At 31.9% G+C, this 21,298-nt stretch overlaps 1 protein-coding gene across 6 annotated transcripts in view; it reads right to left on the bottom strand.

Moving 5' to 3' along the window:
* The window catches only part of PCDH11X (protocadherin 11 X-linked), an 803,219-nt gene that overhangs the window by 123,937 nt on the left and 657,984 nt on the right, over positions 1-21,298 (bottom strand). For 4 of the 6 annotated variants that reach the window (XM_074323530.1, XM_074323533.1, XM_074323535.1 and 1 more), the window contains one exon: positions 8,308-8,331. The exons of the other annotated variants lie outside the window; for them this stretch is intronic. In XM_074323530.1, coding sequence (XP_074179631.1) covers positions 8,308-8,331 — 24 coding nt within the window. The remainder of the gene's footprint in view (positions 1-8,307; positions 8,332-21,298) is intronic. 6 annotated transcript variants of the gene reach the window in all.

Genomic DNA, 21,298 nt, shown 5'->3' with positions numbered 1-21,298 from the left:
TATTATAGACAAAATAGAAATTCAGAGTTCTTGCATGGAAACCTAAGAGAGCATATGTAATGAATAAAACCTTAATGGTATTTTCACTTCACACCAATGTGGCTTTTTTGAGCATCAAGTAATTACATTAAAATGTTAATTTTAAGGGTATCATAACACTAATTTCAAAAAATAAATTAGACAGAGTCATTATTGTTAACTAAGGAAAGTAAATGCTTTTACATTGGAACAATTAGATTAGCAGATTAAGTAGTTTTATTATCTTACTCTCAAACAATCCTAATGGTTTTAGGGGTTCGAGACATTTGTAAAAGTGGAAGAATATGCAAAACTATTTATGATTAAAAAGCAGTTTTGATTAAAAAGTTTTAAATAAAATTCCAATAAGATTTTTTTCATGATGGAGTTACATATATACCGTTTGGTTTTTAAACTGAAATGGAATCTTAAAGCAGGCATGTAAGAGTACATTCTCAAAGTGATCCACTCAGACAGACTTTGGCTTATACTTCTGCTTCTGAATATTTTGAGAAAATGTTTAAAATTATGATATAGTGTTTTTTTCTAGAAACCCCTTCAAGATTCATTTCCATGTTATCCCAAAGCAAGGTCATAATATATCAAGTTTTCCTACATAGAATATTATTAAAAATTAATTTTAAAAATCTAATTTCCACTTATTTATGAATAAGTAACTCCATCTCTATCTTACTTCCACCTATTAATTTTTTCCTCTGTCTTCCCTTGCCTGTTAGTGAGAGATTAGAGTGTAATACAAGGAAACTTAGTATAAGGCCTGGTATGTACCAATTATGCAACAAACATTGCTGAATAAAAGGAAGTGAAGGGAAATAGAGCTGTCAAGAGTCCTGGAAGAGGGAGGATTGGGGAGGAAAAGGCAGGACTGTCCAAGGCTTTTAGGAAAAATACACTCAAGTACATTAGCATTAAAGGAATAATACGGCTATTTTTACAAATACAAGCCAAATTTGATCGACTATTGCTAGAAGAAATCATGCAAGTACATATTTAAACATAACCCTTTGTTTGAAAGTGATTTACTTCATCCATTACTGCTTTGAAATGCAATGAGTAATGTTTTACACCTGCTCATTAAAAGTTGGTGATTATTATCATCATCAAAATTAATATTAGTAAAAGAGAAAACTATTACTTAATGCCATACATCCTGCCTTCTACAATCATCCTTTCTTTCAAGAACAATGTCTAAATTAATGACAAGAGAAGCACTCTAGAATTGAAACTTTTGGTGAAACTAACCAGAAGTAACAGTAATTTCCATAGTGTACCATGAAAACTAATTTCAGTAATTCAATAAAACTAAGTATTTCTATTAGAACTGTTTAGGACTAGTTTTGCTGCAAATTATACAGATATTCAAGAAGAAATTAAAACGAGGCATTATTTCTTTGATTGTTTAATATTCACTTATATTTCCTTTTAAATTGTATGGCCCCAGGTTTACAGTCATATCTTTGATCTATTAAAATTTTCTTGGATGCTGGAGTAATGATCTTTTCCAAATATTTTGCTAACATTCCCAGCAACATTTGTTTAATAATTCATACCATCATCTCTAGTTTTGATTATTTTAAAATCATATATTAACTTTAGAAATGCATTATGGTCAGCTTCAGTATTATTTTATTTTACCACATTGACCTACCAATTTCTGCACACACAGCTACCATCTTATTTTTATTGTTAAAGCTGTATATCTTCTGACATTTGCTGACAGGAATCTCTCCCCTTTTTTCGTTACTTTTCAAAATATTTTTATTCTTTACATTTTAAATATATTGACTCAGGCTTATGAAGGCCCGAGTCAATATATTCGGAACATGTTTAATGTGGGTTCTCTAAAATTCCCTATTTCTTCCCTCTTATCTTATAGGATATTATTCCATTTGGAGAGCAGCAAAAAATACTGACAGCAAAGAAAATACAATGCTGTTAATTCAGTGTAAATACAAACTGTGTAAAGCATCCAACAGTTTCTCTCTCCAAGCTCCAAACTGTTAAAATATATTTTCTAAATCTCACTTGGATTCTAATCACTAAACTGTATTCCACATCTTTATCAATAAGTGATGATATAATTAGATTTGATTGTAGTTAAAAACATAAAGCATTTATCAGTTTACTTGAATATCATCATTCTATTAAATGAGCATTGCTTTTCACCACTTTGTACAGTGGCTTCTGTTTTTAGTTTGGTGATATTTTGGATCACTAATAAGTGATTATCAAGTGAAGAAAAAATACTTTAAATTGTCTCTGACACACAACACTATTTAGAATCATTGTTCCAGCTGGTAAGTCTAGGAAATACATCCTTTGAGCATGAACACCATGAATAGCACATGTACACCTTTATTATATGAATATTTTAGATCTAAGATATTATAGGCTCTTATTTAATATTCTTAGAAATTCACATTCTTACATTCACATTGACATGGTAAATTATATTACTAATCTTTTAAAATTGAAGTACCACATTTTATATGAGATGCAATTTAGAAACTTTTCAGCCTTCTGGCTCCAGTTTCGGATGTAATACATACTGACTATTATAAAACACTATACAACACACTCTCTAAAATCATCCTTGCCTGTGTAGCCTCCAGATTAACTAGTGTGAAAAACACTGTTCTCTGCTGAGGGCCCCTCTTGAAAACTTCTCAAGAATTTCACGGAGAGCAAACTGCAATGAATTGTTGTTCTTAAGAGCTTCAAACATAGTATACAAGGTCTAGTACACAAGGTCGCAATTAAAAATGTTGACTTTGATCTATACAACCCTTTGCTGTTTCACATTTGACATTTTTTCATTGCCCACAACCATAAAAATCAACCATAGTATTTTTACCAAATGTTTTCTTTTTTCTTTGAACTTTGACCAGCCAGAGGGAAAGTGTTCTCAGATGAACAAGCATGAATTCAAGGGTTTTTCCTTGTTTGTTTGTTTTCAAGGTATAATATCAAACCAATGTACAAGTATACCAAAGCCCTTTTTCTCTCTACAGCCCAAACTCAGCAGTTAGTCCTTAGTCTTCGAGAAGGATCTAAACCTGTGCTAATATAGTAGCCATTAGCCATATATAGCTATTGAGCACTGAAAGGAGGCCAGTTGGAGTTGAGATGTGCTGTATATTTGAAATACATACCAGATTTCAAGACTTACTATGAAAATAAATGTAAAATTTCTCATTAAAATTTTTATGCTGACTACATGTTGAAATGATGATATTCTGGATATATTGGGTTAAATAAAATATATTACTAAAGTTAATTTCACCTGTTTCTTTATGCTTTTAAAAATGTGGCTGATAGAGAATTTAAAATCACATGTGTTTCTCATTATATTTCCATTTGACAGTGCAGATCAAAATCAATGATAATAAATCACTTGAAATTCAAGACTCCTGGACTATATTCTTAGATCGACATTTTACCTAATGAGAAATGTGCCTTTTCAACACTCAATTTTTGTGTGTGTTCTAGAAAAAAATACCCATTTGTAAAATATATTTCAACCAATAATTTCTGCCTCTAATAGACCCAGGTTTTGATGTGGCATCTTCAAATGAAAAGTAATATAACATTTTATCTTTTGCAATGTCAGTCAAATACAATCAATTTCAAGACAATGTCAGAGAAAAGTGATGTATATTAAAGTTTTGCTTTATGAAATGAGGATTACTATCCTAATTAGCTGTAGCAGAAATAAGTATTTATTTAGAACCTTTACAATGTTTAAGGCCCATTTAAATGTTCGAGTCATGTTTTGTTAACAAGCAGCTAATATGTCACTTAGAAAAGCCATTTACTTCACCTACAAAGATTTTCAAAAACCAAATAGTGGAAACCCAGAACATAAAGCTTAAAGAATGAATTTTCCAGTCACAGATTACACACTGTTTCAAAACTATGCCAAGGGTTTTTAGCAGAATGACAACACTGCAGTATCACGCTTTTTTCTAACTTTAATAACACTACACAGCCCCAAAAGTACACTAATTTTTTCTTCCCTAGTCTACTTTTGTATGATAAATAATATCAGATTTGTTTCTTTTTATTTTCTTCATTATGAAAAAAACATTAAAAAGCAACACAATTTTATCAAAAGGCACATTTTTCTAGCTCCATGTGCCAATGTATAATATATAATGAATATGGTGGAATGAACATAATTTACATTATCTAAAGAAGGCAATTTTAAATGTTAAAATATCCAAATGCTTCATTAGACTTAATTCCTTTCACAAATATTGTTCTATGGCATTTTATAGTCTACTATCAATAGTCTAAAACAAAATTGAATATTGATTCATTCCTTTGGTCTGAGAGTTTAGGGAGATATTAAATTAGCATGAAGGGATTAATATTATGGTCTGTGCTATAATTTGTCATTTGGAAACTTACACATGCATTTTCATTAACTCCCGGCCATCGGGGAAAAAAAACGACACTTTGTGAAAGACATTACTTTTCCTATTAATTGACATGTGAAAAATTCCATATCTACCATGCATAATGATTAATTATGTTTTATGCTCACAAATTCTTATTAGCTGAGTAGTCTGATGAAGATTGGTGATGTGATTCATTTGGCTGAGAGATAATTCATTTCTCTAGTTTCTCCTACAACCTTCCACTTCAACCTGATTCCCTGCTATACTCTCATCCCTAAACAGTTTCTCCTGACTCAAAATTCAACATTTCCAGTCTAAAGTAAAAAAACCCTAATTACAGCTGAGCCTTCAGTACAAACAATGAATATGGAAACTTAGCTCAAGAATAGATCCTTGATTGACAGTTATCTGAGGGCCAGAAGGGTAAGGGTTATCTAGTAAAACACTGTAAGGATATGCCAAAAATCAGCCTACATAACTGAGCATTACTATGGACAACAGACAAATGATCAAAGGTAGACAAACCAGTTAACATTCTACTGCTCAAACCCTAGACCTCAATGAAAACAGAAAATGCAATAGCTGAAACTCCAACTCTTATATTAAAACATATTGTTTTTGAAAAAGGAAAGTACACCTGCAAACAAATTCAGTGAAAGGTATTAACTTATAAATGCTTATTACAGTATATTTTCCTCAGGAAGAGGTACAAAAGAATTTGCTCTGAATGAATTGATAAGTATATTTTTGCAATTGCTTCCTTGGAGTCAAGTAAAGCACCCCCAGAAATAGAAGTAAGAACTTGCATGTATATATTTAATTTACTATAAAAGAAAGAGCCTATGTATTTAAGAAAATAACTGAATGTCATTCCTGGTAATGAGTCAGCTTTCAATAGCTGAATGAATTAAACAAACTTAATTTCATAAATTTATGATTAACATCACAAAGGGCCCTTTTCTCTTACATAGTAACATTTAATAATATTAAATTATCATAAACTACAACCACAAAATGTACTATGGTGTTTTAGTGCAGCTTCAAGTCAAAGCCCAACTGCATCATGAATATACTAAGTAAATTAGAGCAAAATTTAAAGTACAAAATTAATTATAATCATCATTACTAATTGTTGCCCTGATGAAGGTGAAAAAATCTAAGTAATAGAAATGTCTTACACAGGTATAGTGCTTTAAAAATGATCAAATGAATTCCTATATTATTTAACCTTTCTTTGCTTTAGTTTTCATCTCTGCAAAAATGGAGAAAGTAATACAACTTACACATAAAAGTGTTGTATCAAGATAAAAACATTTGTAGATTATTAGGGAACATATTTAGAACACAGTAAACACTCAAATATTAACTGTTGTTTGGTTTTTGTTTATTATTATTATATCACATTTTTGAAGCATGATCTCTCTGTGAGGCTTAAGCATAAATATGAGGTGTGATCACAAAATATGGTGAATGTTTAAATTTAAAAAAATGATTACAGTAAAAGACACATTGCCATTAATCCCCCTCAAAATACTCCCTTTCGCTTCAAACACACTTATCCCATCATTCTTGTCACTTTCTGAAGCATTTCTGGAAGTCCTCTTTTGTGAGTGTCTTTAGTTGTGCTGTCGTGTCTGCCTTGATGTCCTGAATCAATTCAAAACATTTTCCTTTCATGGTCATTTTGACTTTGGGGGAGAGCCAGAAGTCGCACGGTGTCAGATCCAGTGAATAAGCTGGATGAGGACACACCGTAATGTTTTATTTGACAGAAATTGCCATATACCAGAAGCGATGTGTGACATGGAGTGTTGTTGTGATGGAGGATGATTTATGGCACACTTTAAAACACACCTTCTCTCAACCACAGCTCACACCTGACTGACTGCATTGAACAAGTTGAAAACTTGTCACATGCTGTGACTAAGGTTTGATGTGCTGTTTCCCATATTGAAGATCCCTGCCTTTCCGTTGGATGGCACTCTGCAGCAGCATTCACCGTATTTTTTTACCACAATGGAAAAGCTCCATATCACACATTGCTTCTGGTATGGCAATTTCTGTCAAATAAAAATATTACAGTATGTCCTTATGCACCTTATTCACCGGATTTGGCATCATGTGACTTCTGGCTCTTCCCCAAAGTCAAAATGACTGTGAAAAGTAAATGATTTGAATCAATTCAGAACAACGAGGGAGCCACAACAGTGCAACTAAAGACACTCATGAAAGAAGACTTCCAGAACTCCTTCAGAAAGTGGCAAGAAGGATGGGATAAGTGTGTTTGAAGCGAGGTGGAGTATTTTGAGGGGGATTCATGGCAATGTGTCTTTTACTGTAATCATTTTTTTTATTTAAACATTCACTGTATTGTTTGAATACACCTTGTACGTGTACTACAATTTTTTAAATGAGAGAAAAAAGAAAATGGAGACTGACTTTAAATGACTTGGCCAACTGTGCACATCTAGTCAGGTGTAGAACTCTCATTAGCACTCAAGATGTCTTGACTTACATTCAAATGCTCTTTCCACTATATCTCTGAAGAGTTATGATCAAAACACCTTAATTTTGTATCACAACCACAAACACATCCCCCATGACTATCTGATAGCTGTAGATTAGTATCTATCAGAGGCTACCTAAAAAACTAATGAGAAGGGGAGAGACAAAATGAAAAGCACATGTGATGCATTCACTTTTACCTGAATTAGCCATATAGACATTGATTACTCAAGACTTTCAAGGGGAATAAAATATTTATCTTGAAATTCCACTAATTAGGTAATAGTCAAAAATTTATCATGAGAATTAGAAGTAATTATATAAAATTGTGAGAGAACTACTCCACCGTAATACAAGAGACCAAAGCAACATTTTACAAACATTTAAAAATACCCAAAAAAATAATAAAGTATGCCATTATTATTGATGATATGTCAAAATTAAAGATGAAACATGAGGTTCTTTACATAATAATTGAGATTTTTATGACTGATTTCAGGAAGATTGATTCTTTGAGTCCTATTTCTACTTGATCAAAATATCAATGAACTATAAATTACATTTTAAAATAAGCGTATGAAGCAAAATAAATCACTGTTTTAAATAGCAACAGAACAATATGACAGATCCATGCCCAAATATGAAGTAGAGAATGAAGAAATGTGTGCATATACACAGTGAGTGTAAATACATTTGAAATATTCAAAATATCCTACAGCATTTTAAAACTTTATCAGCACAATAAATTCATGTACATTTTAACTGATTGCTTAAACTCCGTAGTAAATTTGTTTTCTGTTGACCTTAGCATAGATTCACATGTAATCTATATATTACAATTTGACAAAGAAAATGCATATTATTTACAAGTTCACAAAGAATGTAAACTTGGATTATTTTGTTAGGCATGTACACAACATATAAAATTTACAGATCAAATTTGAATAAAGATACACAAAAGTAGAATTATATTTTTAATTCCTTCTCAGATAAAATGCTGAATATGGTTACAATGTCAGAGGAGAAAAATGAATAATGAAATCCATAGGTGATTTGAAAGTAACCACTGTAAATTAAAAAAAAATGACTATAAGATTATGTTAATTTTGCTTTCTCAAGATTAATTACATATAACTTGAAAAGGCATCAAGTTATACAAGATAGATATCTAACCAATTGAATACCTTTCCTAGATATCAGTTCATTTTAAACATACTGAAAATGTGTTTGAAGCAAACAGTTGAAACTGTAATGTTCTATGAGAGTGAAAAGGCCAAAAGTTCTTAAAACAAACACAAATTAGCAATACATTTTAAAATGAAACATGCACCATGGTTATGATTTGTGTTGATTTCTACTGTACCTTTCTTTAGTCCAGGAATGAAAGCTAAAAAGAGAGTTTAATAATGTTAAACACAATAAATATTCCCAACATATTATACCAATTTAAGCAAACAAGTGTAAATTATATTACAATATAGTTTTCAAGTTCATTTTCCAGAGAATGTAATAACTGATATAGATAAGGTACTTGAGATTATCATGCTAAGTAAAATAAGTCAGTCAGAAAAAGTCGAGAACCATATGACTTTACTCATATGTGGGATATAAACTAAAAGCAACAAATGAACAAGACAAACAAACAAAAATTCATAGACACAGACAACAGGTTAATGGTACCAGAGGGTAGAAGGGGTCAAACATACGGTGATGGAAGGAGAACTGAGTCTGGGTGGTGAAAACACCATGCAATATATAGATGATGTATTCTAGAAATGTATACTTGAAACCTATATAATTTTACTAATCAATGTTACCCAATAACTTTAATAAAAATTTAAAAAATGAATTAAACTTTTAAAAAATGTAATAAAGGAGGTAGAAGACTGTTAGCCTGTAAAATCTGTCTCCTGTAATATGTTTTCCTAAAATCAGATGACCGTATGCTATATGCTGGCCTCTTGGGAAGTAATGAATGGTCCTTTCCCAAAAGGCACTGCATTGTTAAACTCAACATTTTGCAAGAACTCAGTAGATTTTTCTAGCTTCATTTTCTATGATAGCAAAGTATAGACCTCCATTGAAATTTCAGTTTTTCTCATGGAACCTCCTAAAGCAAATGTAGTATAAGTAGAAAAAAATGTTTTTGACTTAACAGGTTGCTCTGCCTCCAAATCTGATGTGGACAAAAGTAATGGGGAAAAACAAAAATGAACAGACACTAGCATGAGGATGACCCAATAGAAGTACGCATTCTTATCCCACTTAAGATTCTTTTTCTATAATACAGCTATTTTCACAACTAAAAATTCATTTATTTCTCACAATTACAATATGAGAGACTGGAGGTCATTATCATTATTTTCCAGATAAATAAATTTAGTCATTTCATTAAGTGACTTTCTTCAAAACACTGTGAGATCATGCTTGGTCTAGGACAAGTAGCAAAGTCTATTTTTAAACAAAACAATTATATGGTTATAAAAACTGGCATATATGTTGATCTGCACAAAAGACTCTTAGATTTGTTCTTTGTAAAATGTAAAGGCAGCAGTAAAAAAGATTTCCTGACATATTTAATAATATGCATATAAGGATAAAAACTTTAAAGATAAACATTTTGAACTTGTTTAAAATTTATTTTGAATAAAATTAGAGTACTACGAAACTAAAGACATGAAATGCTTAGGGAGAACGAATAGGTCAGAGATAGACAGAAAAATGGAGGTGAAGGTAATTTTTCTATACATTGATGAGGATTAATGAGAGAATATTGCACATTTTGTGTCTTTGACCTACAAATAGTACATTTACTTTTCATCATAAAGTGTTTCATCTATAAGCAATATAATTTATTGGTAATACAAGCTGAAGTATAAAAAGAAGGGCTTTCACAAGACACTCTGGGTAGGATTGATCATCTAAATAAAATTCCATAACCCCCATCCCTCAAATAATGGTCCTACTTCAATGATAAGAACCGTGAGGGCATATGTGCGTGCACACACAAAAAATGTTCTAATTTATTATTGAAATAAATTAGCAACTCTTGTAATATTTAAATGTAGCGTTTTCAAATATACTGGAGTGAAAAAGAAAGGCTGCTTTAGAAAGAGAAGCAATAAAGTGCTTGATTTCATTTTTAAGTTGGCAATTTCCATGTAGTCTAGATCTTAAGTTATCAAATCCTTTCTAATTTGGTAACTGAAAAGGTCAGAAAGTAATGAATTTGAATTTGATAGGTCTAGGCTTATTTTTAAGCATAAGGAGGTACAAATAAAAGAAGCAAAACAAGTGACATGACAGCAATAAAAAAGAAAACAAATTCATTTTTAAAAGCCTATCCCAGGAGACCTTTAGCTCCCAAGCTGAAAAAAGAAAATTGGTTTCTAATCCACCAAATACTGATCAATTTTCCTTAAAATTCAGGACAATAAACAGATTCCACATAAAAATTTTCAAAATTGGCTCTGAGAGACACTTAAAACATCACGTGAAACATGATCAAAAAAGGGAATATTTTCCCCCCTCTAAAGTAATATTTTAGGCTAACACAGATATTAATAGATACATTCATTATAGCTATGAGAATGTTTTCATAGTATAAAGTCCATCTCCAAATATATCCCTAAATTTCAAGCTGCTTTTTAAAGATTAAAGGTTTATTATTTGACATTTTTGAAGTATCAACACTGCTCAAGATTTTTGTAAAATCAAAATGAGCACAGTCCTTGTCCTTTGAGATGCTACAGTTGAAGTGAATCATTATGATTGAAATAAAATTTTTGACTAATTAATGCAACCAAATGTTATGTTATGAATGACTGTGTATATCATGTATGCATCACTTAAAATGTAATTTTATCAGTATGCAAAATAAGTATATCTAACTAGTTAAATTTGTTTTCACCAAGAAAATCATTTTCAGGTTATTAAGTATTCTAAAATTAAATTGATTAATTAATAAATTTAAACACAATTAATAGCTCAGGTATCATTATTTTTCCACAAATGCAATAATAATATAAAAATCTAAGCTTCCATAAGTGCTTACTTTGAAATATAGCTGTTTAATTGTTTTCTGAACTTACAACCTAAATGAATATTTTAATTAATAAATTAAAACAACAGAAAGTGCTCAGATTCTTATACTACAAAGTTGAAATTAAGGAAACACATATTTTACAGTAAAGAATGCAGCTCCTATTTAAGTCACATAAAATTGCTAAAATTTACCATGAGAACAATACCAAAACATGTTGTATTATTCTACACAAAAATGTTTTAATATATCCTTTATAATCTTAACACAAATACTTAAGTACTCAACACACACTAAAAACATCTGCTACAGGTGTTAGTTAAAGCTACAATGGTAATCACATCACAATATATAAATGTATCAAATTAACACATTGTACACCTTAAATGTGAAACAATTACTGGTAAATAGATAATGCTTGAATAACTTAAAGGTAAAAAAATCTCACCTCAAAATTGATAGTGTTGTCATAATGTTTGTTGATCAAGTGTCATGCATCAATCTATAATTGCCATTTACATCATAAAGTGGTAACAACTGAAGTTATTTTATCATGTATAACTTTTAAAGTCATATAATAAAGTCACTTTAATGAAATTAAAAACGTCATCATTGGGGGGGTAAATAAGATTTAATAACATTTTTAAAAACATTCATTTGGAAATTGTCAGATATCTGTCACTAGGGTCTGTTCAAGAATAATGTTTTGTATAAGTATTAGTTACACAAATATTTAAATATTTATTTAACACATCATTTATGTCTTCTTAACTCAGCTGTGCATCATCTATATCCCCTCCTTAACTTGGTACATTACAATGTTTATTATGCTTCCTAATACAGAGAAAAATCTGATAAATCAAGATTCAATTCACCTAAAACCTAACGCATATTCTAAGTTATTATGGGCTAACTTTTGAGAACAAATTTCTCATTCATTTTCTTATGTCAGCCCCACAGGATTTGCACTGAAGGTTACAGAACATTCTAAAATCAGTATATTGAAAAAAAAATAATGTACTTGAAGATTCTGATACTAGTTTTCTTTGAGTAATGTTAATTTTAAAGCGTTCTACAAGATGTGCCAAAAAGATCCAATTCTTCATGATGTATAATTCAAATCACCCCAGCGCATCTCCTGTTGATTGCAAAAGTAATAAGCTGTGGCATTATTGTACTTATGTAGATTGCATAGAGTCTGAATCACAAAACTAGTGAAGCTCAAATCAAATGTTCTGTTCAAATTGTATGAAAGGTTGAGGCTACAAATGCAAAAGCTGCAAGGTGATTAATATAATGAGCATCTTATTTAGAGTGAAAGCAATATTGCAAACATAAAATGAACTTCTTATCTCTGTATATTAAAATTTCCATCCATATCTCTCTGGGTTCTGAGTTTCTATAAAAAGTTTACTATTGGATAAAAAAATACTCATTTAAAAATTGGCAACTAAAGTCATAGTGTTGGCTTTATTATAGAGGTAACTAAAAACTTAAAAATCAGAATGAAATATTGTCATTAAAATACACAAAATTACCATTTTCTAATCAATGTTACTCTATGGCCCAGAGTTTGATGTTAAATTTCTGAAATTAGCTAATTTTTCCTATTCATCACAAAATCGTTCTAATCCATAAGGTGTTGGCTACCTTCTCTACCCTTTTCCTAAAGTGATATCTTTGGGACCACCACAACCGATAGTATTTTCAAACATATATATATATATATATATATATATGTATGTATATGTATATATGTAATATATATTGACAGAGTTCAAGCACTTCAAAGAGCAAAGAAGTACAACTTAAATTTTATCTAGAATAAAACAGGTTCACAGGCCAAGGACCAGAGCCCTTAGTCATTTGATTCAACATCTTCAATATACATATGAGGAAATAAGATCAAGAAATGCGGTGACTTAATGGGTACAAACTTGCAACTAGAAGATGAATAACTTCTAGAGATCGAAAACACTGCCTACTGATTATACACAACAATATTGTATTACATACTCAAAAATGCTAAAAGACTACATCATAAATGTTCTCACCTCAAAAGAGAAATGATAACTGGGACGTGATACAGGTGTTAGTTAAAGCTACAATGGTAATCATATTACAATGTATAAATGTATCAAATTAACACATTGTACACCTTAAATTTCCAGTGTTATATGTCACTTATATCTAAAAACTAAATTTAAAAAGTAAAAAGAAATGAAATTATTTGTGTAAGATACACACATCTAGATAGAGGAAGAAGTAGAATTAGAATTCATGTTTTCTCTACCAAAAAACTCACACATTATGAAATGCTACTGTTTATTGATAATTTCCAAGAGATGAAAACAATATGTGTACTCAAACGTATTTGCCCAAGGCAAACATTTATTGCATGGAGTATCAAAAACTCAGTGCTATTATTTTAATTTTTTAAATATAGTTTTTAAATTTCTCAATTACAATTGACATAAAAAATCTTACTAGTTTCAGGTGTACAACATAGTGATTACATATTTACATAACTTATGAACTCATCACCCGATAATCCTAGTACCCCTCTGACACCATACATAGGTATTACAACATTATTGACTGTATTCCTTGTGCTATACTTTACATCCCCATGACTATTTTGTAACTAGTAATTTATACTTCTTAATCCCTTCATCTTTTTTATCCATCCCCTAACCCCCCTCCATTCTGGCAACCATCAAAATGTTCTCTGTATCTATGGTTTGCTTCTGTTTTGTCTATTTGCTTATTTTGTTCTTTAGATTCCACATATAAGTGAAATCATATGGCATTTGATTTCTTTCTCTGTCTGATTTACTCCACTCAGCAAAATACCCTCTAGGTCGATCCATGTTGTTGCAAATGGCAAGATTTCGTTCGTTTTTATGGCTGAGTAATATTCCACTGTATACTACATATACCACCTCTTCTTTATCCATTCATCCATTGATGGATACCCAGGTTGCCTCAATATCTTGGCTACTGTAAATAATGCCAAAATGAACATATGGATGTATAAGTCCCTTTGAAGTAGCGTTGTGGGTTTCTTCAGCTATATACCCAGAAGTGCAATTACTGGGTCCTTCTTTTTCTCTTGATATAGCTTTTGTTTTAATGTTCATTTTCTCTGTTATAAACAATGCTACTTCAACTTTGTTTTGTTTGCATCTTTCCATTTTCATGAAATATCTTATTTCATCCCTTTACTTTCAGTCTGTGTTTGTCTTTTAGTCTGGAATGAGTCTCTTGTAGGCAAAATATGTAAGAGTTTTGTCTTTTTATCCATTCAGCCACCCTCTGTCTTTTGATTGGAATATTTAATCCATTTACATTTGAAGTAATTGTTAATAGATATGTAGTTATAGCCATTTTATTATCCATATTTTGGATCTTTTTATTTTCTTTTTCTTCTTAAAGAAGTCCCTTTAACCATTCTTGTCATTCTTATAATACTGGTTTAGTGCTGAGGAACTCCTTTAGCTTTTTCTTGTCTGGGAAGCTCTTAATCTGACCTTTGATTCTAAATGATAGATTTGCTGGATAGAGTAATCTTGGTTTTAAGTCCTTGCTTTTCATCACTGAATATTTTGGGGCAATCCCTTCCGGCTTGAAAAGTTTATGTTGAGACATCAGCTGACAGCCTTATGGGAGCTCTGGTAAAAGTGTTGGATATGTTGCTTCTGGGGCCTCTCAGGAGGAGCTCTGGTATAGGCCCAGGTCAACCGCTGCCTGTGGCCACATGTACGAGCTACAAAGTGCTGTGCAGATGGCTGTAGGTAACTAACTGCTTTACTTTTGCTGCTTTTGAGATTCTCTCTTTGTCTTTAACCTTCGACATTTTGATTATAATCTGTCTTGGTGTGGGCCTCTTCGGGTTCATCTGGTTTGTGAAGCTATGTGCTTCCTGGGCTTGTAAGTCTATTTCCTTCAACCGGTTAGGGAAGTTTTCCATCACTATTTCTTCAAATAGATTTTCAATTCCTTGTTCTCTCTCTTTTCCTCCTAGTACCCCTATAACAAGAATGTTGTTGTACTTGATGTTATCCCAGATGCCCCTTAAATTGTCCTCATTTTTTTGGATTCCTTTATCTTTTTCCTGTTCTAGTTGGGTTTTTCTACTACCTCAACTTCTAAATCACAGATTTGGTACTCTGCTTCATTTAATCTACTGTTGATTCCCTCTAATGTATTCTTTATTTCAGTTATTGTATTCTTTATATCTGACTGGCTCTTTTTTATGAATTCTATCTCCATTTTTATGTTTCCTACCCTATCTTTGTTGTAGTTCTCACTGAGATCATTGGGCATCCTCATAACCAGTGTTTTAAACTCTACCTATGGTAGATAGTTTGTCTTTATTTTGTTCTTTTTCTGGAGTTTTGTTCGGTTCTTTCATTTGGGGCATGCTTGTCTCCCTGTTTTGGCTGCCTGTTTTTGTTTCTATGTGTTAGGTAGAGTTTCTATGTATCCTGGTCTTAGTAGAGTGGCCTTACATAGTAGGTGTCCTGCGGGACCCAGTATTGCAGTCTCCCTGGTTATCAGAGCTGGGTGTTCCAGGTGTGTCCCTTGTGTGGGTTATGTGTGCCCTCCTATTGCAGTTGAGCCTTAATTGATGTTTAGATGTCAATGGGGAGGACTGATCTTCAGGCTGATTGGTTGTGAGGACTGTCTGTGACTACAGTGGAGGAGCTGTTGTGCAGGGACTGACCCTACAGATCAGGATTAGCTTTATCAGGGCTTTGGTACCTGACCAGTCTGCCCTTTGGGTGTGTTATTTGTGATGGTGGTTGGGTGGTGCATTGGTATAGTCTAAAGCTGGCCACCCAGTGAGTTGGTTCTGGAGCATCCTGAGAGGGGCTCTGATAAAGTCCAAGCTCAGCTGCTGCCTGTGCCCTGCCCAGGGCCACTTGGTATGGGCTAAAAAGTGATCTGCAGATGGTTGCCACTTGTGCCATGCTTGGAGATGCCTGGCAGAGGCTAAGCTTCAAACTGAAGCTGGTTCTCCTAGTACCAGTCATAGAGCTGCTTAACAAGAAGTATGAGGCATCCTGCGGCCAGATGCTGGTTGTTTGGGGTTATGAACCTTTGAGAGATTTCAAGAAAGCCTGAAGCAATGTCAAGACAGGCCATTTGTATGGAAAAGCCACTGGAAGAGGTTTGAGTAGGCCTGCAAGTTGGGTGGGTCTGGTTCATAGGGAATCACCAGGACATGGCAAATGGCGTTAGTCAAGTGGATGGAGACTCAGACGGGGCAAGGACTCAAGAAAGGAACAATGGTTTCTTCTAGCACTTCTATCTGGGAGAAAGCTGCCCCTCCAGGCTCATCCCAAAGCCAGGTAATTCAGATATTCCCTGTATGTCCCTGGTGCCTTTCGAGCTGCTGCCCCAGTGCTGGATCTCAGAGCAAGTAAGTCTGTCAGTGAGTATGTCCATGTGTGGGCCACTTTAAGAGGAATGCCTGGGACTCCAGCTGGCCTCCACATTCAGAAGTTGTGAGGACTTCTTTTCCTGGCACTGAATCCCTGGGCTAGGGAGCCTGGTGTGGGGCTGGGAACACTCACTCCTTGGGAAGGATCTCCACAGCTGAGATATCCTTCCTGATTTTTAAGTGCCACACTTGGCTGGGACCAGCCCATTCCACATCTCCACCCTTCCCATAAGTTTCCATGTAGTTTCTTCTGTATGTCCTTAGTTATAGGACTTCTGTTCATCCAGACTTCAGGCAATTCTCAATGATTTTTGCTCTATTAGGTCGGTGTAAAAGTAATTGTGGTTTAAAAGGTTAAAAATAATTGCAAAAACTGCAATTACTTTTGCAACAACCTAATATAATTTAGTTGTAATTTTGATGTGGTTGTGAGAGGAGACAACATTTACCTAATCACCATCTTGACTAGAAGCTGATCAGTGTTTTCAGAATATATTTTTGGGAAATTCCAACTTAGATGAATATTAAATGTAATTTACCTCTTCATGTACATACCAGTTGACAAGGGAAGAACAAAAGAAATGCATACTTTAAGAATTAAAATCTTGGTTTGATAAACCCAAAAAAATTATAACGCCTATTAAAAACATTAATTTGTAATTTATCTTGGTCCTAAAGAGAAATGGAATGCATTTCCTCCTTTTCCTAAAGATTTATGGCAAAAAAGTTTTCATCTCATATTCTGTCATTAAAGTTTTAAATGGTTCAGAACCATATGGAGTGAATCTACCCAATCATAATTCCTTTTGACAGTTACAATCAAGAGAAGAAAAATTTTGAGATATACAGGACTGGATTCCTTAGAGGAAAAAAACTCATGTGAACAAATTATTTTGTCACCTATTTTTCTCCAAATAATTGGCTTCTTTAGTCACATTGTAAAATTGTTCTAAAAGGTACAGATATTCATTTGAAATCCTCCTGGTTTAGCTTAGTTATTTAAAGGAGAAGATCCTTCTTTTAAGAATTATGCTGACTCCCAAAAAAGAACTCAAGAAAAGTGAAGCATTAAGGACTGAACTTTTCTGAAAGCGAAAGTGGGAATTGGGTTTCATAGTCCATTGAAAGTTCCTACGAAGGCCCTGGTTACACTACTTAAAGAGATGTATGAAGCAGTTCTGATAATATATACATAGAAATGATTTTGAGATTCCAAAAGCAAAAGCTTGAGAGCCTGATCATTTTTTTTTTTTTTTTTCAGTTTGGGAAAAAAAAAAATCAATATTTCTCAAATTTGCCTTTAAGCTATCCAAAATGTTTGAAACAATTGCAGCTCTCAAACATTTCACACCTTTTAACACTCAATCTGTTCTTGAGTGGATGAATTCTAAATTAAGACCATTTTAAAACAAGACTGGGTGGAGTCTCTGCTCTTTGGGTCCATAGATAAATTGATTTTTAAAACATGTGCTCTTGCTTGATTTAATGCAGGCAAAATACATACCTCCAATGTAATAGTGTATAATCTGTACACTACTAAAGAATTTAAGTTTTTAATCTCTTTATTGTGAAATTTAATATGATTTTCTTTTAATCTCTTTATCTAATTTTAGAAGCCTTGGCTGTCTTGTCAACAAACCTATATGAGTTGTGTACATAGAAAAATAACAGAGATAAACCTCAATTATATCTATAGACATGCATTATAATATAACTTTCTTTAAAAAGAAGTTAATTTTTAAAGTAAGAACCATTTGAAATATTTCCCTCACATTTTCACCAACCTGTTTGCTCTATAACAAACTAATTAAAAAGTCTGCTTTAGTATAAAGAGAACAGTAAGTAATTAAAATCTCTGTATAGCATAAGTGGACATGATATCAGGAAATGACTTTTACTCAAACACTGGAAGTTATTATTTCATTAGTGGAAATCAATTTTGCAAATTCCACAGAGTATTTTGTCCTTGTGCATGAATAGATGCCTTGCTAAAATATGTTAGGCTCTGCACACTGCTTAGGGTATAGTTTGGATACAAAGATACTTCATTGGAGAAAGTGTTATATTTATATTATATGCACATCTATATTCATATTATAAACATATTTTTATATCACATGTAGCATATATGATAAAAAAACAGAAAGAAGATAGATCATGTAATTACCTTTTCAAAGACATCTGCTTTAATTCCATTTTGAGCAGAGGTTGATAGATTTTTATACATAAAAGCATGATTTTAAAATATCCATAAGAAAGATGAGCTAATTTCATTAAAATTCTATCTTTCACTGTCATAAATATTGTATAGTTCTTCAAAGTAATGTTCTATTAATTTTATTTTAAAATTCTCTATAAAATGAGAAAGATAGTGAACATTATTTATTGATAGTATTTCTCCCAATTCATTAATTTAGAGAGATTTATCTATATGGACTATATAGAAAGTTCCAAATAAATTGATTATTTTTATGATGCATATCTTAGTATTTACATAACACATATTTAAACAGATAAGATGAGTGAAAGAAAAAAGTATGGTGTTGGAAGTGCAATCTGACTTGATGATTCTCTTTATGAATATGTTTTCATCTACTCATACACTATATTAGCACCTGCTGAACATGTGATTTCTTGTAATCACAGTGAATTAATGCTGGTTGAATTGTAGTATCAAGCTGGTTATTTAAAATAATTGAAGGCTTTTTATTGACTGTTTTATACTCTTTCTAATATATATTCTGTTGGGACTTTTTTGACAGAGTGCAAACATAAGCATGGGTAGAAATTTTCATTCTTGTAATTAACTTGTTATTTATGTGTTGTATTTTAACATTTGGGAAAGGAGTTAGCATTGAAACAATAGACCATTTTAAAAAAAGTCTCAGGCTGTTTTTATTTTTATTTTTTAACAATGTGAGACATTGCATTGAAGAAAAAAAGAAAAGTAGATGTATTGGAAGATTTATTTTTCCATTAGAACAATTAAAAGAATGAAATAAAATGCCAATCTATATTTGCTTGACATTGAAAGATGGTTTTTTTTTTCAGTTTCATTCTAAATTATTTTAAAATCTAGTGTTTAATGGCAATATCCATTCATAATTGCTATCTATAGAATTATTTAGTTTTATATTTTAAATATCAATGGATAAACCTGTCATATGGAAATCTGGCTAGAGATTTTAGGAATAAACAAAAAGAGACATTTTCCACGTGGTAAAACATTGGATATCTACTGTGAACCAATCATTTTACTAGATGATATGTTGATAAATATTTTATGTCAGCAAAGAACAAAGCATAAAAGACAGTGCCACAAACATGAAGAGGAAATGAAAAGTAGAAGCAAGCTATTTCAAACTGGATAAAAGTTTGTATGCACAGGAAGAAAAGAAGTGTGAAGGACTTATATTACCAGTCTGACAGATTAACTGACTGCACAAGACATGTTAAAAGAATTTTTGAATAAACCAAATGCTATCTGCCTTAGAAATCATCTGCCCTTTGTGATTAGAAGACACAGATTCAAAATAATGGCTCTTTGGATACTTAAAATATAAATATTATATTTTTGGTATTTGCAAAAGGAGAACATATCATTAAGAGATAAAATATTACTGAAGATCTAATTTTTGCATAATAAGGAAGGATATATAAATCTTTCATACAGTATAAACTCGATTCTGTATTTGCCTGAATTCCTAAGTATTAATCTCTCCCTTTACTTAGCTAAATTTCTTAAAAAAGAAAATTATAATGTTTCTGCCAGCCAAATCGGGGGACTGGTATACAAATTAGGTCAACTATGCAGATTAATATTGCTAAGAATCTGACTAAAATTTAGCCCAAGAGAATCTAAACCATGACCAACCATGGCTTTTATTTAAAAGGTATGCCAGTCCTACCTACCTACTCCTCTATTGCTCATTGTGCACAGATGAAACATTATGACACAGGATGTGTAAGAAGAAACAATTACAGTGCTCTAGGCAGGTCCCTGGATCACCTGATCCCTAAGTAGCAATACTTTCTTATTCTGTTTCTATGCATGTAATAGATAATGCAGAGAAATTACCAGTGTTCATTCATTTCGCATAGTCACAACTCACTGAAAAAATTCCAAAAGTGATTCTGTGCTATTTTTTTAACACAGAATTCATTTCAAATTCTACATGTACTTTCATTTGTAAAAATTCAAGGAAAATTGTATAATTAAATTAAATACCAAAACCACATTGTGTGGTTCCAAAAATAGCAATCACTTATTCTGATCTTTTCCCTATCATTTGAAGTATTATACCAGGATTTCAAGTTTTGAGAAAGAAACATACTCATTTTAAATAATAAATATCACTTGATTTAAATAAGATCTAAGAATAGTGTTTTTTTCCTACTAGAAGAGATTTTTTTTTTTAGAGTATAGATTATCCCCAGAGATTGATTATGTTAAAAAGAAGAATTTAATATGTGGTTTTGAACTAAATATGCATGAATTTATAATTATTTTCTCAATCTTTTTAAATTTATTATAAATAATTAATTGAATAACATCAAAAAGAGCCAAAGCTACTGTCTTATTACATTTTTTCAACACAAAACCGTATTATACAAGTCTCAATAAACTCTGAAGACTTATCAAAAAATCCTTTCATTTTGAGAAAATGGGCACTTTTGGGAATGGATACACAACATTCCCAGCTATCACTTTGTCTTTAGTTCAAATAATTTAAATGAGATGCGTTAGAAAGAAGACATAATTCACAATTAATTATATAATCTAAATCAAGATTTTAGGAATCATAATAGAATGTAGCAGTGATACTAATAGTGTCACTAAACCTAAAAACAATAAGTATGTATGAG

This window comes from Rhinolophus sinicus, chromosome X (assembly GCF_036562045.2).
Source record: "Rhinolophus sinicus isolate RSC01 chromosome X, ASM3656204v1, whole genome shotgun sequence".
Classification (NCBI taxonomy): domain Eukaryota; kingdom Metazoa; phylum Chordata; class Mammalia; order Chiroptera; family Rhinolophidae; genus Rhinolophus; species Rhinolophus sinicus.
The sequence above is the reverse complement of the archived record's forward strand: the minus strand, read 5'-3'. Positions and strand labels throughout refer to the sequence as shown.